This window comes from Oncorhynchus mykiss, chromosome 20 (genome assembly GCF_013265735.2).
Source record: "Oncorhynchus mykiss isolate Arlee chromosome 20, USDA_OmykA_1.1, whole genome shotgun sequence".
NCBI lineage: Eukaryota > Metazoa > Chordata > Actinopteri > Salmoniformes > Salmonidae > Oncorhynchus > Oncorhynchus mykiss.
In genome coordinates this window covers 40,268,740-40,295,088 of record NC_048584.1, presented here as the reverse complement: position 1 = coordinate 40,295,088, position 26,349 = coordinate 40,268,740, and the positions used below count along the sequence as shown (strand labels likewise).

At 44.4% G+C, this 26,349-nt stretch overlaps 1 protein-coding gene across 1 annotated transcript in view; it reads left to right on the top strand.

Moving 5' to 3' along the window:
- Positions 1–26,349, top strand: part of LOC100301650 (calcium-activated potassium channel subunit alpha-1) — a 202,141-nt gene that overhangs the window by 18,408 nt on the left and 157,384 nt on the right. Inside the window, exon 2 of the mRNA XM_036956335.1 lies at positions 16,011–16,166. Within this exon, the coding sequence (XP_036812230.1) occupies positions 16,011–16,166 (156 nt within the window). The remainder of the gene's footprint in view (positions 1–16,010; positions 16,167–26,349) is intronic.

Genomic DNA, 26,349 nt, shown 5'->3' with positions numbered 1-26,349 from the left:
TACTATTATGAGTACAGCACTAAGCAGCCTGAAGGAGTTTCACAGAACAGTAATACTATTATGAGTACAGCACTAAGCAGCCTGAAGGAGTTTCACAGAACAGTAATACTATTATGAGCACAGCACTAAGCAGTCTGAAGGAGTTTCACAGAAGTGTAATACTATTATGAGTACAGCACTAAGCAGCCTGAAGGAGTTTCACAGAACAGTAATACTATTATGAGCACAGCACTAAGCAGTCTGAAGGAGTTTCACAGAAGTGTAATACTATTATGAGTACAGCACTAAGCAGCCTGAAGGAGTTTCACAGAACAGTAACACTATTATGAGCACTGCACTAAGCAGTTTGAAGGAGTTTCACATAAGTGTAATACTATTATGAGTACAGCACTAAGCAGCCTGGAGGAGTTTCACAGAACAGTAATACTATTATGAGTAGAGCACTAAGCAGCCTGAAGGAGTTTCACAGAACAGTAATACTATTATGAGTACAGCACTAAGCAGCCTGAAGGAGTTTCACAGAAGTGTAATACTATTATGAGTACAGCACTAAGCAGCCTGAAGGAGTTTCACAGAACAGTAATACTATTATGAGTACAGCACTAAGCAGCCTGAAGGAGTTTCACAGAACAGTAATACTATTATGAGTACAGCACTAAGCAGCCTGAAGGAGTTTCACAGAAGTGTAATACTATTATGAGTACAGCACTAAGCAGCCTGAAGGAGTTTCACAGAACAGTAATACTATTATGAGTACAGCACTAAGCAGCCTGAAGGAGTTTCACAGAACAGTAATACTATTATGAGTACAGCACTAAGCAGCCTGAAGGAGTTTCACAGAACAGTAATACTATTATGAGTACAGCACTAAGCAGCCTGAAGGAGTTTCACAGAACAGTAATACTATTATGAGTACAGCACTAAGCAGCCTGAAGGAGTTTCACAGAACAGTAATACTATTATGAGTACAGCACTAAGCAGCCTGGAGGAGTTTCACAGAACAGTAATACTATTATGAGCACAGCACTAAGCAGCCTGGAGGAGTTTCACAGAACAGTAATACTATTATGAGCACAGCACTAAGCAGCCTGGAGGAGTTTCACAGAACAGTAATACTATTATGAGTACAGCACTAAGCAGCCTGAAGGAGTTTCACAGAACAGTAATACTATTATGAGTACAGCACTAAGCAGCCTGAAGGTGTTTCTAATTAATTAACTGGACAAAAATGGGATATTGCACTTATTAGACCGTAGCCCAAATAAAAGCTTTAATACTACTATTTTATGTTATTTATTATTATTTTTTTGGGGGATTCTTCCTTCGTCTTTTAATTTTCTTCTCCATAGAGAACGGATTTATTTATAATCGAGATCGTGTGACATGTGTAGTAATACGTTTTTTTTGAATAATGCAAAGAGATTGTGTCGCGTGGAGGGACACGTTCTATTTCTGTTGAAAGACTCCTTCCTTTGAGAAACGATGTTGAGGGATCCAGGGAGGATACGATCATAGGGCCGATCAGTGGCATCCACTGTCAGATGTGGTAGAGCCTAGATTTAGGCTGGATGAAAGTGTGACCTACATTTTAGACGGGAATAATGTATCAGATTATCAGAAAGCTGATCAGTTACCAAGCTAGTGCTGTTACAGTGGTTGGTGATGTATGGATGTATGCTTGAAAGTTCCATTGACATGTTATTAATGACATTTTTACGGGGAACAATTATGATTAAAACAACAAAAGTAAATTTTTCCATCAGTGCAAAATTTACATCAGAACTGCAAAAACTCCAGAAAGACTCAGGCTTACCTGAGAATGTTGTTGTTGTCATGTTGTGTTGCTACCATGCTGTGTTGTCATGTGTTGCTGCCTTGCTATGTTGTTGTCTTTAGGTCTCTCTCTTTATGTAGTGTTGTCTTTAGGTCTCTCTTTATGTGTTGTTGTGTTGTCTTAGGTGTCTCTTTATGTAGTGTTGTGGTGTCTTAGGTCTCTTTATGTAGTGTTTTCTTAGGTCTCTCTTTATGTAGTGTTGTGGTGTCTTAGGTCTCTCTTTATGTGGTGTTGTGGTGTCTTAGGTCTCTCTTTATGTAGTGTTGTGTTGTCTTATAGGTCTCTCTTTATGTAGTGCTGTGTTGTCTTATAGGTCTCTCTTTATGTAGTGCTGTGTTGTCTTAGGTCTCTCTTTATGTAGTGTTGTGGTGTCTTAGGTCTCTCTTTATGTAGTGTTGTGGTGTCTTAGGTCTCTCTTTATGTAGTGTTGTGGTGTCTTAGGTCTCTCTTTATGTAGTGTTGTGGTGTCTTAGGTCTCTCTTTATGTAGTGTTGTGGTGTCTTAGGTCTCTCTTTATGTAGTGTTGTGGTGTCTCAGGTCTCTCTTTATGTAGTGTTGTGGTGTCTTAGGTCTCTCTTTATGTAGTGTTGTGGTGTCTCAGGTCTCTCTTTATGTAGTGTTGTGGTGTCTTAGGTCTCTCTTTATGTAGTGTTGTGGTGTCTTAGGTCTCTCTTTATGTAGTGTTGTCTTAGGTCTCTCTTTATGTAGTGTTGTGTTGTCTCAGGTCTCTCTTTATGTAGTGTTGTGGTGTCTTAGGTCTCTCTTTATGTAGTGCTGTGTTGTCTCAGGTCTCTCTTTATGTAGTGCTGTGTTGTCTCTCTTTATGTAATGTTGTGGTGTCTTAGGTCTCTCTTTATGTAGTGCTGTGTTGTCTCTCTTTATGTAGTGTAGTGTTGTCTCTCTTTATGTAGTGTAGTGTTGTCTCTCTTTATGTAGTGTAGTGTTGTCTCTCTTTATGTAGTGTAGTGTTGTCTCAGGTCTCTCTTTATGTAGTGTTGTGTTGTCTCAGGTCTCTCTTTATGTAGTGTAGTGTTGTCTCTCTTTATGTAGTGTTGTGGTGTCTCAGGTCTCTCTTTATGTAGTGTTGTGGTGTCTCAGGTCTCTCTTTATGTAGTGTTGTAGTGTCTCTCTTTATGTAGTGTTGTGGTGTCTCTCTTTATGTAGTGTAGTGTTGTCTCTCTTTATGTAGTGTTGTGTTGTCTCTCTCTATGTAGTGCTGTGTTGTCTCTCTTTATGTAGTGTTGTAGTGTCTCTCTTTATGTAGTGTTGTGGTGTCTCTCTTTATGTAGTGTAGTGTTGTCTCTCTTTATGTAGTGCTGTGTTGTCTTAGGTCTCTCTTTATGTAGTGCTGTGGTGTCTCAGGTCTCTCTTTATGTAGTGTTGTAGTGTCTCTCTTTATGTAGTGTTGTGGTGTCTCTCTTTATGTAGTGTAGTGTTGTCTCTCTTTATGTAGTGTAGTGTTGTCTCAGGTCTCTCTTTATGTAGTGTTGTGGTGTCTCAGGTCTCTCTTTATGTAGTGTTGTAGTGTCTCTCTTTATGTAGTGTTGTGGTGTCTCTCTTTATGTAGTGTAGTGTTGTCTCTCTTTATGTAGTGTAGTGTTGTCTTAGGTCTCTCTTTATGTAGTGCTGTGTTGTCTCAGGTCTCTCTTTATGTAGTGTTGTGGTGTCTCAGGTCTCTCTTTATGTAGTGCTGTGTTGTCTCTCTTTATGTAGTGCTGTGTTGTCTCTCTTTATGTAGTGCTGTGTTGTCTCTCTTTATGTAGTGCTGTGTTGTCTCAGGTCTCTCTTTATGTAGTGCTGTGTTGTCTCTCTTTATGTAGTGCTGTGTTGTCTCTCTTTATGTAGTGCTGTGTTGTCTCTCTTTATGTAGTGCTGTGTTGTCTCTCTTTATGTAGTGCTGTGTTGTCTTTCTTGTCGTGACGTGTGTTTTGTCCTATATTTATCTTTTATTTATTTATTTTTCATCTCAGCCACCGGCCCCAGCAGGAGGCCTTTTGCCTTTTTGGTAGGCCGTCATTGTAAATAAGAATTTGTTCTTAACTGACTTGCCGAGTTAAATAAAGGTTAAATAAAATACAAAAAATACAATCTTGGCACACCTGTATTTGGGGAGTTTCTCCCATTCTTCTCTGCAGATCCTCTCAAACTCTAAACGAGATACAATCAACATTTTTTTTTACATCAACAAATAAAATAGTAATTGGTAATAATATTATGCATTTTAAATAGCACAACCATATTATGTCACTGACATTTCAGAATAGCTTATCCCAAACAATGAGCGAGCACGCCACAGGTAAAGTAGAAATGGGCACGCCACAGGTAAAGTAGAGATGGACAGGCCACAGGTAAAGTAGAGATGGACAGGCCACAGGTAAAGTAGAAATGGGCACGCCACAGGTAAAGTAGAGATGGACAGGCCACAGGTAAAGTAGAAATGGGCACGCCACAGGTAAAGTAGAGATGGACAGGCCACAGGTAAAGTAGAGATGGACAGGCCACAGGTAAAGTAGAGATGGACAGGCCACAGGTAAAGTAGAGATGGACAGGCCACAGGTAAAGTAGAGATGGACAGGCCACAGGTAAAGTAGAGATGGACACGCCACAGGTAAAGTAGAGATGGACAGGCCACAGGTAAAGTAGAGATGGACAGGCCACAGGTAAAGTAGAAATGGGCACGCCACAGGTAAAGTAGAGATGGACAGGCCACAGGTAAAGTAGAGATGGACACGCCACAGGTAAAGTAGAGATGGACAGGCCACAGGTAAAGTAGAGATGGACACGCCACAGGTAAAGTAGAGATGGACACGCCACAGGTAAAGTAGAGATGGACAGGCCACAGGTAAAGTAGAGATGGACAGGCCACAGGTAAAGTAGAGATGGACAGGCCACAGGTAAAGTAGAGATGGACACGCCACAGGTAAAGTAGAGATGGACAGGCCACAGGTAAAGTAGAGATGGACACGCCACAGGTAAAGTAGAGATGGGCACGCCACAGGTAAAGTAGAGATGGACACGCTCTCCAGAACGCACACTGCTACGAGATTCTCAAGCTGGTGAGTTGCGGTAGGAATGTTACCAACTAAACAGTGTTTTTTTGGGGGTGGCAAAATAAGATAACTTGATCATAAATGCATAAATGTACAGTAAAGAAACACTATTGCTGTCACAAACAAATGTGAGCTCTCATCTGAACATGAATAAATAGGCAACCTTTAAATGACACGCAATAGGCCTGGAATGGATTAGGCCTACCGGTATTTCAGAGACTGGATTGTCACAGATTCTCCTTCAGGCATGTGTACAGATAGGGCTGTACCTTTGCAGAGCACATGCCCCTTTGGCCTTCCAGTCTCCAAAGTTCCCTCTTGGGTAGTGGTAGAATTTGGTGGTAGAATTTGGTGGTAGAATTTGGTGGTAGAATTTGGTGGTAGAATTTGGTGGTAGAATTTCTTTGTTTCCTTTATTTTGTCATTGTTGTTCGGAACCCACTGCCAGCCAGTAGGGCGGGATTACCAAACAGCCACATTTTTTGTGGGTTGGGGCCCCCTGGAGGTAAGGGGCCCCCATATAGCATAAGATAGAAAAATGTGTAGAATTGCTGGAAATTAGCTTTAAAAATGCAAACATTTATTTCAGCCTCATGACAAAATGTGTAGAATAGCAGAAAATTTGCTTTAAAACTGCAAAATGTTCTCTCAGCCTCATGGCAAAATATCAGCAAAAGCATGAGATGAGCTATAAAACAGCGCATTCTTTCCCCTGCCTCGAGGCAAAAAGTGTAACATTGTGGGAAATTTGCTTTAAAGCTGCAATGTTTTCTCTTAGCCTCATGACAAAATGTGTAGAATAACATTACACAACTACTGACCACAACCACACAACGATTTCTGCTTGCCTCATTCATTCTTTATTAATTCATATGGTATTATAAATTGCGAATCCAGTAGAAATGAAAAGGATGTTCACATCCTCGGTCCCCTAAAGGTGAGAGCGGCGATCTTTTCCCTCTGAAGATGAAGCCAGGCGGCCATCTTTGATTTATGAGGTGATCTTTTCACTAAACTAATTGGTCTGAGGGATGTCTGATATCACCGCTGGCCATTTATCTCTGAACTCTGCCATTTCTGACATTAACAATTCATAGAGAAAGGCTTTTTTCATTCTACAGTTTTAGACCTGCTCATTAACTAGCTGACAGGATCACAGTGTGAAGCCAATTATATGTATTTAATGCCACCATTTAACTTAACCTTCTTCATCACCTTTTAACATGACCTTTTTTTTTTTTTAGCTCTTTCCTTCATCATCTTCTCTTTTTTTACTACTCAGTCATTATCTCCGCTCAGGGTACAGATTGACCAGGTGTTGTTTAAATGTCACGTGTCAATCAAACAGCCACTGAACGTTGTCCTGACCCCTGGTTTAGAACAACGTGGAGAGAACCACAGATCAGTATCTGACCCCTGGTTTAGAACAACGTGGAGAGAACCACGGATCAGTATCTGACCCCTGGTTTAGAATAACGTGGAGAGAACCACGGATCAGTATCTGACCCCTGGTTTAGAACAACGTGGAGAGAACCACGGATCAGTATCTGACCCCTGGTTTAGAACAACGTGGAGAGAACCACAGATCAGTATCTGACATCTGAGAGCTCAACTGACCCCTGGTTTAGAACAACGTGGAGAGAACCACGGATCAGTATCTGACATCTGAGAGCTCAATTGACCCCTGGTTTAGAACAACGTGGAGAGAACCACGGATCAGTTTCTGACCCCTGGTTTAGAACAACGTGGAGAGAACCACGGATCAGTATCTGACATCTGAGAGCTCAATTGACCCCTGGTTTAGAACAACGTGGAGAGAACCACGGATCAGTATCTGACCCCTGGTTTAGAACAACGTGGAGAGAACCACGGATCAGTATCTGACCCCTGGTTTAGAACAACGTGGAGAGAACCACGGATCAGTATCTGACCCCTGGTTTAGAACAACGTGGAGAGAACCACGGATCAGTATCTGACCCCTGGTTTAGAACAACGTGGAGAGAACCACGGATCAGTATCTGACCCCTGGTTTAGAACAACGTGGAGAGAACCACGGATCAGTATCTGACCCCTGGTTTAGAACAACGTGGAGAGAACCACGGATCAGTATCTGACCCCTGGTTTAGAACAACGTGGAGAGAACCACGGATCAGTATCTGACCCCTGGTTTAGAACAACGTGGAGAGAACCACGGATCAGTATCTGACATCTGAGAGCTCAATTGGAGGTTCATTACCGTACGTGTATTAGTATATAACATTTTATTTTATTTTATTTGATTAGATTTTATTTTATTTGACAATAGAAAAGTCTATATACAGTGTGTGCAAATTAAGTAAGATTAGGGAGGTAAGGCAATAAATAGGCCATAGTGGCAAAATAATTACAATTGATCAATTAAACACTGGAGTGATAGATGTGCAGAAGATGAATGTGTAAGTAGAGATACTGGGGTGCAAAGGAGCAAAATAAATAACAGTATGGTGATGAGGTAGTTGGGTGGGCTATTTACAGATGGGCAATGTACAGGTGCAATGATCTGTAAGATGCTCTGACAGCTGATGCTTAAAGTTAGTGAGAGAGATCTCCAGCTTCAGTGATTTTTAAAAATTAGTTCCAGTCATTGGCAGCAGAGAACTGGAAGGAAAGCCGGCCAAAGGGGGAGTTGGCTTTGGGGGTGACCAGTGAAATATACCTGCTGGAACGTGTGCTACGGGTGGGTGTTGCTATGGTGACCCGTGAGCTGAGATAAGGTGGGTCTTTACCTAGCAAAGACTTATAGATGACCTGGAGCCAGTGGGTTTGGTGACGAATATGAAGCGAGGGCAGCCAATGAGAGCATACAGGTCGCAGTGGTGGGTAGTATATGGGGCTTTGGTGACAAAACGGATGGCACTGTGATAGACTGCATCCAATTTGCTGAGTGGAGTGATTATGATCACATAGCCACAGTAGCCAACTTGGCCACTGTTAAAACTGTAACTTAAAGCGGGTACAGCATCAGTGTTCACAGTAAACGCACAATAGAAGTTACACAGAATTTTCACAATGTTCAAGTTTGCGCTCAGCAGACCTAAAATTACCTCAGTTCCGAATGTTTTTTTGGGGTAACATTGGTTACACCCCAAGGCTTTACGACATACAGACTCAGTCACACCCCAAGGCTTTACCACCTACAGACTCAGTTACACCCCAAGGCTTTACCACCTACAGACTCAGTCACACCCCAAGGCTTTACCACCTACAGACTCAGTCACACCCCAAGGCTTTACCACCTACAGACTCAGTCACACCACAAGGCTTTACCACCTACAGACTAGGTCACACCCCAAGGCTTTAGCACCTACAGACTCAGTCACACCTCAAGGCTTTACCACCTACAGACTCAGTCACACCCCAGGGCTTTACCACCTACAGACTCAGTTACACCCCAAGGCTTTACCACCTACAGACTCAGTCACACCCCAAGGCTTTACCACCTACAGACTCAGTCACACCCCAAGGCTTTAACCACCTACAGACTCAGTCACACCCCAAGGCTTTAGCACCTACAGACTCAGTCACACCCCAAGGCTTTAGCACCTACATACTCAGTCACACCACAAGGCTTTAACCACCTACAGACTCAGTCACACCACAAGGCTTTAACCACCTACAGACTCAGTCACACCCCAAGGCTTTAGCACCTACAGACTCAGTCACACCCCAAGGCTTTAGCACCTACAGACTCAGTCACACCACAAGGCTTTAACCACCTACAGACTCAGTCACACCACGAGGCTTTAACCACCTACAGACTCAGTCACACCACAGGGCTTTAGCACCTACAGACTCAGTCACACCACAAGGCTTTAGCACCTACAGACTCAGTCACACCCCAAGGCTTTACCAACTAGTTGTTCCAGGAACATGACATCACATCCAGTTCCTTTTCTAACAGCGTTATCAGGTCTGTCTGTGTGACAATGGCACAATGTTTCCTATATAGTTCACTACTACAGGCCCTGTTCAAAAGTAGTGCACTACATAAGAGATAGGATGCCATTTGGGATGCAGACAAGATCTGTGTGCCAGTGGGACCATTTCCCTGGCCAGACCATAGCAGATCCCTGACCAGACCATAGCAGATCCCTGACCAGACCATAGCAGATCCCTGACCAGACCATAGCAGATCCCTGACCAGACCATAGCAGATCCCTGACCAGACCATAGCAGATCCCTGACCAGACCATAGCAGATCCCTGGCCAGACCATAGCAGATCCCTGACCAGACCATAGCAGATCCCTGACCAGACCGTAGCAGGTCCCTGGTCAGACCGTAGCAGATCCCTGACCAGACCATAGCAGATCCCTGACCAGACCATAGCAGGTCCCAGACCAGATCCCTGACCAGACCATAGCAGATCCCTGGCCAGACCATAGCAGGTCCCTGACCAGACCGTAGCAGATCCCTGGCCAGACCGTAGCAGATCCCTGACCAGACCATAGCAGATCCCTGACCAGACCATAGCAGATCCCTGACCAGACCATAGCAGATCCCTGTAGGAGATGTATCATGGTGATTGGTCTGGTCTTTAGAGGACACCTGGCTTGGCTCAGTGTGTGTGTGTGTGTGTGTGTGTGTGTGTGTGTGTGTGTGTGTGTGTGTGTGTGTGTGTGTGTGTGTGTGTGTGTGTGTGTGTGTGTGTGTGTGTGTGTGTGTGTGTTTGTGTGTGTAGGTGGAGCTCAATAGGTAATAGTGTGCTAGAGGACACACACTATTACCTATTGAGCTCTGGTTAATAGTATTGCACTAGGTAGGGAATAGAATATCATTTTGGATGCAAACTAGATTTCACATTAGTACACTGACGCTGTCAGATAATTTTGGGGGTAGATTGGACTAAATATGCTGTTTTCTGTTCTTAGCTGTTCTGTACTTTACAACTGTTACGGTTCTTTACTAAAAAAGGTTTGTAAATGATCTAAAAACACAAACAACCACAACAACAACAACCACAACAACAACCGCAACAACAACCACAACCACAACAACCGCAACAACAACCACAACAACAACAACCACAACAACAACCACAACAACAACAACCGCAACAACAACCACAACAACAACAACCACAACAACAACAACAACAACCACAACAACAACCGCAACAACAACCACAACCACAACAACCGCAACAACAACCACAACAACCACAACCACAACAACAACAACCGCAACAACAACCACAACAACCACAACAACAACCACAACAACAACAACCACAACAACAACCACAACAACAACAACCGCAACAACAACCACAACAACAACCACAACAACAACAACCACAACAACAACCACAACAACAACCACAACAACCACAACAACAACCACAACCACAACAACAACAACCACAACAACCGCAACAACAACCACAACAACAACAACCACAACAACAACCACAACAACAACCGCAACAACAACCACAACCACAACAACAACCACAACAACAACCGCAACAACAACCACAACAACAACAACCACAACAACAACCGCAACAACAACCACAACAACAACAACCGCAACAACAACCACAACAACAACAACCGCAACAACAACCACAACAACAACAACCACAACAACAACCGCAACAACAACCACAACAACAACCGCAACGACAACCACAACAACAACCGCGACAACAACCACGACAACATTCACAACAACAATATCACTGCTTTTAAATGAACTGTCAACAATAAACAGTAAACAAACACAGGAGAACAACAGCACCTGCAACTGTTTGTGTGTGCGAGTGTTTATTTGTATGCTCGCGTGTGTGTGCCGTGTCCAATAGGAGTTTGTTTTCCCCCACGATCCAAATGGTATATTGGAACAGCTGCAGTAAAGCCAAGCTGGGTTTACTCATGTTGGGTTTGGCACATTTCTACACATCATTATCAGTGTCGGTATTATCACTTCAAAATGGTTTGAATTTCCTCATGAAAGACCAGAAAGCCGAAGAATGATCCTATCCTCTCGGATAATATGAATCTTCTTGTTTCAGAAATATCTGTTCAGGTGTGAGATTAGATATACTTGACTGTCTGTTGTTCACAGACATACAAACAATTTCATGAAGACGACTATCTATTAACACAGCCACAGAAAATAAGCAGGCTCTTGAAAAGGAACTGAAAGAGCTTCAACGAGACCAGTAGGAAAGCTCAGTTCACTTGAAAATCGCTCGTCATGCTCGTTTAAAAAAAAGGAGACTGCTGTCAAGAATAATATTTATCTTTGTCGTGTTCAGTATGTGTGTGTGTGTGTCTTCTGTTAGTAGCCTATCCCTTCCATTCATACATTCTTTGCGTTGTGTGGTTGCCATGGTGATTCCCCAGCTGTTAATGCTTGTAGCACAGCACATGCTGCTGCCCTGTTACATGCCAGGAGACACACAACACCCAAGTGCATGTTGGGAGCACGGCATGCTGTAATCCTGGGCATAAACACTGCAACAAAACACACGAGAGGCAACACACTCTGATTCCAATACACGTGGCATTGTTTAAGATGGTGGGACGCACGCACGCACGCACGCACACACACACACACACACACACACACACACACACACACACACACACACACACACACACACACACACACACACACACACACACACACACACACACACACACACACACACACACACAGCCATCATCATATTCTTCTCCCTTCAGTGAACATGTTCACATTGGCCTCTCAACCTACTCAGGACCCAGTGAAATTACATCAAGGGTCTACTCACAGGTCCTGAGCTCTACTCACAGGTCCTGAGCTCTACTCACAGGTCCTGAGCTCTACTCACAGGTCCTGAGCTCTACTCACAGGTCCTGAGCTCTACTCACAGGTCCTGAGCTCTACTCACAGGTCCTGAGCTCTAATCACAGGTCCTGAGGTTGCTGTGGGAATAGGGTTGACTCCCAAATGGCACCCTATTCCCTTTATAGTGCACTACTACTCAAAAGTATATAGGGATTAGGGTATAATTTGGGAAGCAACCAACATCTGACGGAGTGTAGTCATTGGGCGGCAAAGTGCAGTCTAGGGGGATTATGGGTAGAAAGGCGAGAAGCAGCAGGCAGCTAGCTATCTGACCGTGGTGGGGCTGCTGGGCTCTTCCATCCTGTCTAGATTTCCTGCTCTGTGAATCATGAGTCCCTGGAGACAGCAGACAGCCTAGTCCACTCACTGAGGTAGCAGACAGCCTAGTCCACTCACTGAGGTAGCAGACAGCCTAGTCCACTCACTGAGGTAGCAGACAGCCTAGTCTATTCACTGAGGTAGCAGACAGCCTAGTCTATTCACTGAGGTAGCAGACAGCCTAGTCTATTCACTGAGGTAGCAGACAGCCTAGTCTATTCACTGAGGTAGCAGACAGCCTAGTCTATTCACTGAGGTAGCAGATAGCCTAGTCTATTCACTGAGGTAGCAGACAGCCTAGTCTATTCACTGAGGTAGCAGATAGCCTAGTCTATTCACTGAGGTAGCAGACAGCCCATTCACTGAGGTAGCAGACAGCCCATTCACTGAGGTAGCAGACAGCCTAGTCTATTCACTGAGGTAGCAGACAGCCTAGTCTATTCACTGAGGTAGCAGACAGCCTAGTCTATTCACTGAGGTAGCAGACAGCCTAGTCTATTCACTGAGGTAGCAGACAGCCTAGTCTATTCACTGAGGTAGCAGACAGCCTAGTCTATTCACTGAGGTAGCAGACAGCCTAGTCCACTCACTGAGGTAGCAGACAGCCTAGTCTATTCACTGAGGTAGCAGACAGCCTAGTCTATTCACTGAGGTAGCAGATAGCCTAGTCTATTCACTGAGGTAGCAGACAGCCCATTCACTGAGGTAGCAGACAGCCCATTCACTGAGGTAGCAGACAGCTTAGTCCACTCACTGAGGTAGCAGACAGCCTAGTCCACTCACTGAGGTAGCAGACAGCCTAGTCCACTCACTGAGGTAGCAGACAGCCTAGTCCACTCACTGAGGTAGCAGACAGCCTAGTCTATTCACTGAGGTAGCAGACAGCCTAGTCTATTCACTGAGGTAGCAGACAGCCTAGTCTATTCACTGAGGTAGCAGACAGCCTAGTCTATTCACTGAGGTAGCAGACAGCCTAGTCTATTCACTGAGGTAGCAGATAGCCTAGTCTATTCACTGAGGTAGCAGACAGCCTAGTCTATTCACTGAGGTAGCAGATAGCCTAGTCTATTCACTGAGGTAGCAGACAGCCCATTCACTGAGGTAGCAGACAGCCCATTCACTGAGGTAGCAGACAGCCTAGTCTATTCACTGAGGTAGCAGACAGCCTAGTCTATTCACTGAGGTAGCAGACAGCCTAGTCTATTCACTGAGGTAGCAGACAGCCTAGTCTATTCACTGAGGTAGCAGACAGCCTAGTCTATTCACTGAGGTAGCAGACAGCCTAGTCTATTCACTGAGGTAGCAGACAGCCTAGTCCACTCACTGAGGTAGCAGACAGCCTAGTCTATTCACTGAGGTAGCAGACAGCCTAGTCTATTCACTGAGGTAGCAGATAGCCTAGTCTATTCACTGAGGTAGCAGACAGCCCATTCACTGAGGTAGCAGACAGCCCATTCACTGAGGTAGCAGACAGCTTAGTCCACTCACTGAGGTAGCAGACAGCCTAGTCTATTCACTGAGGTAGCAGACAGCCTAGTCTATTCACTGAGGTAGCAGACAGCCTAGTCTATTCACTGAGGTAGCAGACAGCCTAGTCTATTCACTGAGGTAGCAGACAGCCTAGTCTATTCACTGAGGTAGCAGACAGCTTAGTCCACTCACTGAGGTAGCAGACAGCCTAGTCTATTCACTGAGGTAGCAGACAGCTTAGTCCACTCACTGAGGTAGCAGACAGCCCACTCACTGAGGTAGCAGACAGTCTAGTCCACCTACTAAGGTAGCAGACAGCCCATTCACTGAGGTAGCAGACAGCCCATTCACTGAGGTAGCAGATAGCCCATTCACTGAGGTAGCATACAGCCTAGTATACTCACTGAGGTAGCAGACAGCCTAGTCTATTCACTGAGGTAGCATACAGCCTCGTCTATTCACTGAGGTAGCAGACAGCCCATTCACTGAGGTAGCAGACAGCCTAGTCTATTCACTGAGGTAGCAGACAGCCTAGTCTATTCACTGAGGTAGCAGACAGCCTAGTCTATTCACTGAGGTAGCAGACAGCCTAGTCTATTCACTGAGGTAGCAGACAGCCTAGTCTATTCACTGAGGTAGCAAACATCCTAGTCTATTCACTGAGGTAGCAGACAGCCTAGTCTATTCACTAGGTAGCAGACAGCCTAGTCTATTCACTGAGGTAGCAGACAGCCTAGTATATTCACTGAGGTAGCAGACAGCCTAGTCTATTCACTGAGGTAGCAGACAGCCTAGTCTATTCACTGAGGTAGCAGATAGCCTAGTCTATTCACTGAGGTAGCAGACAGCCTAGTCCACTCACTGAGGTAGCAGACAGCCCATTCACTGAGGTAGCAGATAGCCCATTCACTGAGGTAGCAGACAGCCTAGTCTATTCACTGAGGTAGCAGACAGCCTAGTCTATTCACTGAGGTAGCAGACAGCCTAGTCTATTCACTAGGTAGCAGACAGCCTAGTCTATTCACTGAGGTAGCAGACAGCCTAGTATATTCACTGAGGTAGCAGACAGCCTAGTCTATTCACTGAGGTAGCAGACAGCCTAGTCTATTCACTGAGGTAGCAGATAGCCTAGTCTATTCACTGAGGTAGCAGACAGCCTAGTCTATTCACTGAGGTAGCAGGAGAAGAGCTCTATGGCTGCTTGGCTACCATGGAGGCACTCCTCACACATACACATGGTCACGCACATTCATTGATACACAAACCTACACACACACACACACACGCACACACACGCACATGCACATGCACATGCACACGCACACACACACACACCCACACACAGGTTGGCTTTGTGTTTGTCTTGCTTGCGTGTCTCATGCTAACTAACGTGTGAGTTGAAGTACGGAGGGCACAACAGGCTGCTGAGGTCTGGTCCGTGTATCGTGCTATTGATCTGGTGGAGCGTGATCGTGCATTCATTTGAGACATTTTTGCTCTGAAGAATTTATTACATGATTAGTAATAAATAATATTATTCCCTCTGTCTCTCTGTATTCCTCTCGTCCTCTCTCTCTCTCTCTGTCTCTGTATTCCTCTCTCTCTCTCTCTGTCTCTGTATTCCTCTCGTCCTCTCTCTCTCTCTCTCTCTGTCTCTGTATTCCTCTCTCTCTCTCTCTGTCTCTGTATTCCTCTCGTCCTCTCTCTCTCTCTCTGTCTCTCTGTATTCCTCTCTCTCTCTCTCTGTCTCTGTATTCCTCTCGTCCTCTCTCTCTCTGTCTCTCTGTATTCCTCTCTCTCTCTCTCTGTCTCTGTATTCCTCTCGTCCTCTCTCTCTCTCTGTCTCTCTGTATTCCTCTCTCTCTCTCTCTGTCTCTGTATTCCTCTCGTCCTCTCTCTCTCTCTCTCTCTCTCTCTCTCCCCCTCTCTCTCTCTCTCCCTCTCTCTCTCCCCCTCTCTCTCTCTGTCTCTGTATTCCTCTCGTCCTCTCTCTCTCTCTCTGTCTCTCTGTATTCCTCTCTCTCTCTCTCTGTCTCTGTATTCCTCTCGTCCTCTCTCTCTCTCTCTCTGTCTCTTGTATTCCTCTCATCCTCTCTCTCTCTCTGTATTCCTCTCGTCCCCTCTCTCTCTCTCTCTCTCACTCTCTCCCCCTCTCTCTCTCTCTCCCTCTCTCTCTCCCCCTCTCTCTCTCTGTCTCTGTATTCCTCTCGTCCTCTCTCTCTTTCTCTGTCTCTCTGTATTCCTCTCTCTCTCTCTCTGTCTCTGTATTCCTCTCGTCCTCTCTCTCTCTCTCTCTCTTTCTGTCTCTTGTATTCCTCTCATCCTCTCTCTCTCTCTGTATTCCTCTCGTCCCCTATCTCTCTCTCTCTCTCTCTCTCCCCCTCTCTCTCTCTCTCCCTCTCTCTCTCCCCCTCTCTCTCTTCCTCGCTCCCTCCCTCCCCCTCCATTTCCCCTTTTCTTCCAGAATGTTCATCGTGTCCATCACCCTATCTCCCATGGGGATGGCGTCAAGCACACCAAGGAGACGGTGGCTGCACTCAGCGAGGTGGGCTGGATGACCTCCGTCAAAGATTGGGCCGGGGTCATGATATCAGCCCAGACACTGACGGGCAGGGTCCTGGTGAGTTGCATGTTGCGTAGTCACCTGTATGGTGTCCATGTTAGGACCTGGTGAGTCTGTTTCTCATGTTGTTCTGGGTAGTAGGTGTAGGTGGTGGAAATATAGAGCTGGTAAAAAAAAAGGTGATATCCCCAGAGACCATTGAAAGGGAAACACCGGCATACAATTCTTCAGAATATTCTCATGCAAAGTGCTGGAATATGTATTTTATTCTGAGGCCAGTTCATTTGCTGCATTAGTTGGTATGAGAAGTTAATGATTTAATTATTTTGGTAGGCTACATAATCTCACTCTCAGATAAAATACTGGATGTATTTATGTCTATATATACGAATGAAAAGGGAAGTTGTACACTCGTGCTCTGTTCTTATTATAATAAAGAGCCTTTGTCAAGGGCCACCGTTTACAATATGTCTCACACAGTCTGACGTGATGCTTTTCCCTTGGTTTGGTTTAGAACGACTGTGCAAGGTCAGCTAAAAGGATATTCTTCGTCCAAATCTTCTCTGTGCCCCATGACCCTAGGGCGGCAGGGTATCCTAGTGGTTAGAGTGTTGGACTAGTAACCAGAAGGTTGCAGGTTGCAAGTTCAAACCCCCGAGCTGACAAGGTCTGTCGTTCTGTTGTTCTGCCCCTGAACAAGGCAGTTAACCCACTGTTCCTAGGCTGTCATTGAAAATAAGAATTTGTTTTAACTGACTTGCCTAGTTAAATAAAGATAAAATAACTTAATAAGAAGTTATATGTTTTCCCCCCCAAAAAACACTCACTGTCTTTTGGACAGGCAGTTTTGGCTGCCACACCGGCACAAATAGCCACATAACCAAATAACCACATAGCCTGCTGTACCCGGACCGTTGATTTATTTTACAGAGGAAAAGCGAATGAGCATAACAAAACTTCCTTGAAATACTATGATGAAATACTATGATGAAACACTATGAAGGCAAAGTCCCTCTGTCCAGTGTCTGTGTTCTTTTGCTCATCTTAATATTATATTTTTATTTTATTGGCCAGTCTGAGATATGGCTTTCTCTTTGGAACTCTGCCTAGAAGGCCAGCGTCCCGGAATCGCCTCTTCACTGTTGACGTTGAGACTGGTACAATTTAATGAAGCTGCCAGTTGAGGACTTGTGAGGCTTGTGAGTCTGTTTCTCAAACTAGAAACTCTAATGTACTTGTCCTCTTGATCAGTTGTGCACCGGGGCCTCCAACTCCTCTTTCAATTCTGGTTTGAGACAGTTTGCGCTGTTCTGTGAAGGGAGTAGTACACAGCGTTGATCTTCAGTTTCTTGGCAATTTCTTGTATGGAATAGCCTTCATTTCTCAGAACAAGAATAGACTGACGAGTTTCAGAAGAAAGTTATTTGTCTCTGGCCATTTTGAGCCTGTAATCGAACACACAAATGCTAATGCTCCAGATACTCAACTAGTCTAAGGAAGGCCAGTTTTATTGCTTCTTTAATCAGGACAACTGTTTTCAGCTGTGCTAACATAATTGCAAAAGGGTTTTCTAATGATCAGTTAGCCTTTTAAAATGATAAACTTGGATTAGCTAACACAACGTGCCATTGGAACACAGGAGTGATGGTTGTTGATAATGGGCCTCTGTACACCTATGTAGATATTCCATAAAGAATCAGCCTTTTCCAGCTACAACAGTCATTTACAACATTAACAATATCTACACTGTATTTCTGATCAATTTGATGTTATTTTAATGGACAATTTTTTAAAGATTTTCTTTAAAAAACAAGGACATTTCTAAGTGACCCAAAACTTTTGAACTGTAGTGTATATATATATATATATTTATTTATTTTGTATATTTTTTATTTATTTAAATGAATGCAGTAGAAACCCTGTTTCACAGACCATAATGTAGCAAGGAGTACAATCGAGGCTAAAAGTTTTGAGAATGACACAAATATTAATTTCCATAAAGTTTGCTGCTTCAGTGTCTTTGGTCAGATGTTACTATGGAATACTGAAGTATAATTACAAGCAATTCATACGTGTCAAAGGCTTTTATTGACAATTACATGAAGTTGATGCAAAGAGTCAATACTTGCTGTGTTGACCCTTCTTTTTCAAGACCTCTGCAATCCGCCCTGGCATGCTGTCAATTAACTTCTGGGCCACATCCTGACTGATGGCAGCCCATTCTTGCATAATCAATGCTTGGAGTTTGTCAGAATTTGTGGGTTTTTGTTTGTCCACAGGCCTCTTGAGGATTGACCACAAGTTCTCAATGGGATTAAGGTCTGGGGAGTTTCCTGGCCATGGACCCAAAATATCAATGTTTTGTTCTCAGAGCTACTTAGTTATCACTTTTGCCTTATGGCAAGTTGCTCCATCATGCGGGAAAAGGCATTGTTCATCACCAAACTGTTCCTGGATGGTTGGGAGAAGTTGCTCTCGGAGGATGTGTTGGTACCATTCTTTATTCATGGCTGTGTTCTTAGGCAAAATTGTGAGTGAGCCCACTCCCTTGGCTGAGAAGCGGACTCATCTGAAAAAACAACTTTACCCCAGTCCTCAGCAGTCCAATCCCTGTACCTTTTGCAGAATATCAGTCTGTCCCTGTTGTTTTTCCTTGAGAGAAGTGGATTCTTTGCTGCCCTTCTTGACACCAGGCTATCCAAAAGTCCTCGCCTCACTGTGCGTGCAGATGCACTCACACCTGCCTGCTGCCATTCCTGAGCAAGTTCTGTACTGGTGGTGCCCCGATCCCACAGCTGAATCAACTTTAGGAGACGGTCGCTTGCTGGAATTTCTTGGGCGCCCTGAAACCTTCTTCACAATAATTGAACTGCTCTCCTTGAAGTTCTTGATGATCCGATAAATGGTTGATTTAGGTGCAATCTTACTGGCAGCAATATCCTTGCCTGTGAAGCCCTTTTTGTCCAAAGCAATGATGACTGCACGTGTATCCTTGCAGGTAACCATGGCTGACAGAGGAAGAACAATGATTCCATGCACCACCCTCCTATTGAAGCTTCTAGTCTGTTTTTCAAACTCAATCAGCATGACAGAGTGATCTCCAGCCTTGTCCTTGTCAACACTCACAACTGTGTTAACGAGAGAATCACTGACATGATGTCAGCTGGTCCTTTTGTGGAAGGGCTGAAATACAGTGGAAATGTTTTTTTGGGGATTCAGTTGATTTGCATGGCAAAGAGGGACGTTGCAATTAATTGCAATTCATCTGATCACTCTTCATAAAATTCTGGAGCATATGCAAATTGCCATCATACAAACTGAGGCAGCAGACTTTGTAAAAATTTATATTTGTGTCATTCTCAAAACTTTTGGCCACAACTATAGTCTCACACTGTCCATCAGTCACAACAAAGGCAGGGTGACTTTTCACAAAGTGGATTTGAGATGAGAGTATTAGGCCTATCTCCCCATCCCTTAATTCCCTTATCATAAAAGAGAGAGAGAGAGAGAGAGAGAGAGAGAGAGAGAGAGAGAGAAAATGAGAAAGAGAGAGGAGGGGGGAGACAGAGAGAGGCAGAGAGAGAGAGAAAGAGAGAGAAAGAGAGAGGGAGGCAAGGACCTCAACATGACAGCAGGACAAATGCCCTGGCAGTGAGCAGAGCAACAGGCCCAACCCCCACTATTACACCCGGCCAAGCCCCATCCTGAGACCTAAGAGGTATGTATCAGATGCTCAACATGCTCTTCTCACACCTACTGTGGCGGTCCTGGCCTTACAAACACAAAAACAACACTAGACACTATGGAACACAAAGCTTTTACTATCTCATCCTGGAATATACAAGGCCTGGGGTCATCTGCCTTTGTCATAAAGAGCAGGAACCCAGACTTTATCAAAGAAATTGGAAATACAGACATTGTCATACAATAAACATGGTATAAAGGAGACAGATCTACTGGTTGCCCTCTAGATTACAGAGAGCTGGTAGTCCCATCCACCAAACTACCAGGTGTGAAACAGAGAAGAGACTCAGGGGGCATGCTAATTTGGTATAGAGCAGGCCTAACCCACTCTAAATTAGTCAAAACAGGAACATTTTACATCTAGCTAGAAATTAATAAGGAAATGATCTCAACAGAGAAAAATGTCCTCCTGTGTGCTACCTATATCCCCCCAATAGAATCCCCATACTTTAATGAAGACAGCTTCTCCATCCTAGAGGGGGAGATCAACAATTTCCAGGCCCAGGGACATGTACTAGACTGTGGCAACTTAAAAGCCAGAACTGGACAAGAACCTGACATCCTCAGCACACATGGGGACAAACACCTACCTGGAGGTAACAGCATTCCCTTCACGATATGCCCCCCTATGCCCGATATGCCCCCCTATGCACAACTACGACAACATAACCAACAAAAATGGGTCACAACTCCTGCAGCTCTGTCGGACACTGGGTATGTACATAGTCAATGTTAGGCTTCGAGGGGACTCCTGCAGTAGGTACACCTATAACTCATCTCTTGGCAGTAGTACTGTAGACTACTTTATCACTGACCTCAACCCAGAGTCTCTCAGAACGTTCAGTCAGTCCACTGACACCCCTATCAGATCACAGAAAAATCACACTCTACTTGAACAGAGCAATACTCAATCATGAGGCATCAAAGCCAAAGGAACTGAATAATATTAAGAAATGCTATAGATGAAAGGAAAGTAGTGTGGAAATCTACCCCAACAAAATCTACCAACAACAAATTCAATCCCGTCTAGACAATTTCCTGGACAAAATGTTTCCCTGTAATAGTGAAGGTTTAAATATAGCAGTAGAAAAACTTAACAGTATATTTGACCTCTCCGACTCAAGCAGAAAACCTAAGAAAATGATCAAGAATGACAAATGGTTTGATGAAGAATGCAAAAACCTAAGAAAGAAATTGAGAAACCTATCAAACCAAAAATATAGAGATCCAGAAAACGCCATCACTATGGTGAATCACTAAAACAATACAGAAATACACTACAGAAAAAGAAGGAACAGCACTTCAGAAATCAGCTCAATGTAATTGAAGAATCCATAGAATCTAACCACTTCTGGGAAAATTGGAAAACACTAAAACAACAACACGAAGAATTAGAGATGGAGATGTATGGGTAAACCACTTGTCCAATCTTTTTGGCTCTTTAACAAAGAACAAACAGTAAAAACATATACATGATCACATACAAATCTTAGAATCTACTATTAAAGACTACCTGAACCCACTGGATTCTCCACTTACATTGAATGAACTACAGAACAAAATACAAACCCTCCAACCCCAAAAGGCCTTTGGGGTTGATGGTATCCTCAATGAAATGATAAAATATACAGACCACAAATTCCAATTGGCTATAATTAAACTCTTTAACATCCTCCTCAGCTTCGGCATATTCCCCAATATTTGGAACCAATGATTGATCATCCCAATCCACCAAAGTGGAGACAAATTTGACCCCAATAATTACCGTGGGATATGCGTCAGCAACCTTGGGAAAATCCTCTGCATTATTATTAACAGCAGACTTGTACATCTCCTCAGTGAAAACAATGTACTGAGCAAATGTCAAATTGGCTTTTAACCAAATTACTTTACGACAGACCACATATTCACCCTGCACACCCTAATTGACAAACAAACCAAAACAAAGGTAAAGTCTTCTCATGCTTTGTTGATTTCAAAAAAGCTTTCGACTCAATTTGGCATGAGGGCCTGCTATACGAATTGGTGTTGGGGGAAAAATACAACATTATAAAATCCATGTACACAAGCAATAAGTGTGCTGGTAAAATTAGCAAAAAAATTCATTGGGTTGGGGGGTGAGACAGGGATGCAGATTAAGCCCCACCCTCTTCAACATATATATGAATATGAAGTCAAATGTTTACTGTTTGCTGATGATCTGGTGTTTCTGTCACCGACCAATGAGGGCCTACAGCAGCACCTGGATCTTCTGCACAGATTCTATCAGACCTGGGCCCTGACAGTAAATCTCAGTAAGCCCAAAATAATGGTGTTCCAAAAAAGTTCCAGATGCCAGGACCACGAATACAAATTCCATGTAGACATCGTTGCCCTAGATCACACAAAAGACTATACATACCTCGGCCTAAACATCAGCGCCATAGGTACCTTACACAAAGATGTGAACGATCTGAGAGACAAGCCAAGAAGGGCCTTCTATGCCATCAAAAGGAACATACATTCCAATTAGGATCTGGCAAAAACTGCTTGGATCAGTTATAGAACACATTGCCCTTTATGGTTGTGAGGTCTGGGTTCCGCTCACCAAGCAAGAATTCACAAAATGGGACAAACACCAAATTGAGACTCTGCCTGTAGAATTCAGAAAAATATCCTCAGTGTGCAACATAAAACCCCAAATAATGCATGCAGAGCAGAATTAGGCCGTTACCTGTTAATTATCAAAATCCAGAAAAGAGCCTTTAAATTATAAAACCACCTAAAAGGAAGCGATTATCAAACATTCCATAACAAAACCATCACCTACAGAGAAATTAACCTGGAGAAGAGTCCCCTAAGCAAGCTGGTCCTGGGGCTCTGTTCACAAACACAAACAGGACAGCAACACAATCAGACCCAACCAAATAATGAGAAAACAAAAAGAAAATGACTTGACACATTGGAAAGAATTTACAAGAAAGCAGGGCAAACTAGAATGCTATTTGGCCCTAAAGTTCCAGAGTACCTGACCACTGTGACTGACCCAAACTTAAAGAAAGCTTTGACAATGTACAGACTCAGTGAGCATAGCCTTGCTATTGAGAAAGGCTGCCGTAGGCAGAGCTCAAATCAAATCAAAATCAAAATCAAATCACAATATCTCACAATGCCTCTCAAGAGAAGTGCACACTTCCCTTTTGTACTTGAACTATTTACACATAATTACAACACTGTATATGTCTATTCTTTTGGGACCTTTGTGAGTGTAATTTTTACTGGTAATTTTTGATTGTTTATTTCACTTTTGTTGATCTATTTCACTTGCTTTGGCAGCAGTGTAAACATATTTTTTCCCCCAATAAAGCAGAGAGAGAGAGAGAGAGAGAGAGAGAGAGAGAGAGAGAGAGAGAGAGAGAGAGAGAGAGAGAGAGAGAGAGAGAGAGAGAGAGAGAGAGAGAGAGAGAGAGAGAGAGGTAGACAGAGACAGAGACACAGAGAGACAGAGAGGTAGAGGTAGAGAGAGGGAGACAGAGACAGAGAGAGACAGAGAGAGACAGAGAGAGAGAGAGACAGAGAGACAGAGAGAGAGAGAGAGACAGATAGAGGTAGAGGTAGAGGTAGAGGTAGAGGTAGACAGAGACAGAGACAGAGAGACAGAGACAGAGAGAGAGAGAGACAGAGAGAGAGAGAGAGAGAGAGAGAGAGAGAGAGAGGTAGAGGTAGAGGTAGAGGTAGACAGAGACAGAGAGACAGAGAGACAGAGAGACAGAGAGACAGAGAGGTAGAGGTAGAGAGAGGGAGACAGAGACAGAGAGAGACAGAGAGAGACAGAGAGAGACACAGAGAGACAGAGAGAGAGAGAGAGAGAGAGACAGATAGAGACAGAGAGAGACAGAGAGAGAGAGAGAGAGAGACAGAGAGAGAGAGAGAGAGAGCGCTGTTTAGCCATTTACATTCGATCAGTCACAACAAAGACAGGGTGACTTGTGACTAAGTGGAGGAGTGTATTAGTAAAATGAGAGCATTAAGACCCTACCCCACCATCCCATAGTTTAGTTTAGTTTAGCCATATCCATTTAGTCAGCCAGTTGACCTGGGTTCAAACTATATCTGAAATATTTCAATACTTAGTGTGTTTTCTCTCTTTAGCCCACCTGCAGTGCCAGATGGGATTGTTTTGTAACTACTCGATTGGTCCATCATGCCAAGCTATCTTAATTGAGCGCAGATAAAGTGTGTTAACCTGCATCTGGTAAGCCGGCCCGGTCGATGTGGTCGCCGTTCAATGGCGACATCCCATCTATTCTACCGTTGAGAAAGTACGTGTGTCTCATGGTGAACACATGCTGTTTCCCCCCTCCACTCTGTCCTCCGTTACCCTCATTATATTGTAGGATTAAGAGAAGAGACTTAACCAACGTCAGATTAGAGAGACGCTCCTCATTTCACTTTAACCGCGTCCCATTGACACGGTCGCGTCCCAAACGGAACCCCATTCCCTTTAAAGTTCACGACTTTTGACCAGGGCCCATAGGGAAACCCATAGGCCTCTGGTCAAAGTAGGGCACTATATTAGGGAATAGGGTGCCATTTGGAAGGCATGCTGTGTATCCTGCCAATCTAGGGGACCATAGTCAAGGACAGTCCTCTCTACTCAGCCCTCTCCTCTAGAAGGTTCTAATATCAGCTTGACATCAGACTGGCTGTGGTTGACAGTGCATCTGTTCCTTAAAAGGAATGATGCCGTCATTGATGATTCATCTATAAGTGCTTAGCAAAGCTAGTTTATGGACCAGGGATAACGGGGGGGATGATGGAGGGATGACTGGGGATGAGGGAGTAATAAAATGGCATTATCCAGCCCCCCCCTGAGTCCCAAATGTAGTCCAACATCTCCAACTGTACTGCCCTGCATGGTTGGATGGAGGGAGGCTGTACATTGTAGCAACATGTACCAGGAAGGAACTCTCATTTCATTCATTGTCTGAATGCTGAGGTTATCACCCTTTCTTAATGAAGCAGGGCACAGCCACCAGTCTCTCTTACTGTTTACAACAGTGGTGGCTGGTGGAACTGTAAATTGGAAGGACAGGCTCATAGTAATGTCTAGAACATAATGAATGGAATAATACATATCCGCCACATATTATTCCATTATTATGAGCCATCCTCCCCTCACCAACCTCCTCTGGTATAACAATGGTGGTTATTGAACCATTTTCAACACTCTTGACCTACAAATTGTAAACAATTTGAATTATTATTTTTAGACAATTACATCTAGAGGGTTTTAGAAAGTTTCTCGTTCAGGAAAAGTACAGAATGGATTGGTCCCAAATGCCACCCTGTCCTCTAGTAAGTCCTGTCCTCTAGTCCACCCTGTCCTCTAGTAAGTCCTGTCCTCTAGTCTGTCCTGTCCTCTAGTCTGTCCTGTCCTCTAGTAAGTCCTGTCCTCTAGTCCACCCTGTCCTCTAGTCCACCCTGTTCTCTAGTCCACCCTGTCCTCTAGTCCGTCCTGTCCTATAGTCTGTCCTGTCCTCTAGTGCGTCCTGTCCTCTAGTCCGTCCTGTCCTCTAGTCTGTCCTGTCCTCTAGTCCACCCTGTCCTCTAGTCCACCCTGTCCTCTAGTGCGTCCTGTCCTCTAGTCCGTCCTGTCCTCTAGTCTGTCCTGTTCTCTAGCCCATCCTGTCCTCTAGTCTGTCCTGTCCTCTAGTCCACCCTGTCTTCTAGTAAGTCCGGTCCTCTAGTAAGTCCTGTCCTCTAGTCCACCCTGTCCTCTAGTCTACCCTGTCCTCTAGTCCACCCTGTCCTATAGTCTGTCCTGTCCTATAGTCTGTCCTGTCCTCTAGTGAGTTCTGTCCTCTAGTCCACCCTGTCCTATAGTCTGTCCTGTCCTATAGTCTGTCCTGTCCTCTAGTGCGTCCTGTCCTCTAGTGCGTCCTGTCCTCTAGTGCATCCTGTCCTCTAGTGCGTCCTGTCCTCTAGCCCGTCCGGTCTTCTAGTCCACCCTGTCCTCTAAGCAAGTCCTGTCCTCTAGTGCGTCCTGTCCTCTAGTGCGTCCTGTCCTCTAGTCCGTCCTGTCCTCTAGTCCACCCTGTTCTCTAAGTAAGTCCTGTCCTCTAGTCCACCCTGTTCTCTAGTCCACCCTGTCCTCTAAGTAAGTCCTGTCCTCTAGTGCGTCCTGTCCTCTAAGTAAGTCCTGTCCGCTAGTCCACCCTGTTCTCTAGTCCACCCTGTCCTCTAAGTAAGTCCTGTCCTCTAGTGCGTCCTGTCCTCTAAGTAAGTCCTGTCCTCTAGTGCGTCCTGTCCTCTAAGTAAGTCCTGTCCTCTAGTGCGTCCTGTCCTCTAGTGCGTCCTGTCCTCTAGTCCACCCTGTTCTCTAGTCCACCCTGTTCTCTAGTCCACCCTGTCCTCTAAGTAAGTCCTGTCCTCTAGTGCGTCCTGTCCTCTAGTGCGTCCTGTCCTCTAGTAAGTACTGTCCTCTATTCTGTCTGGAAACAAAAGTGGATAAAGT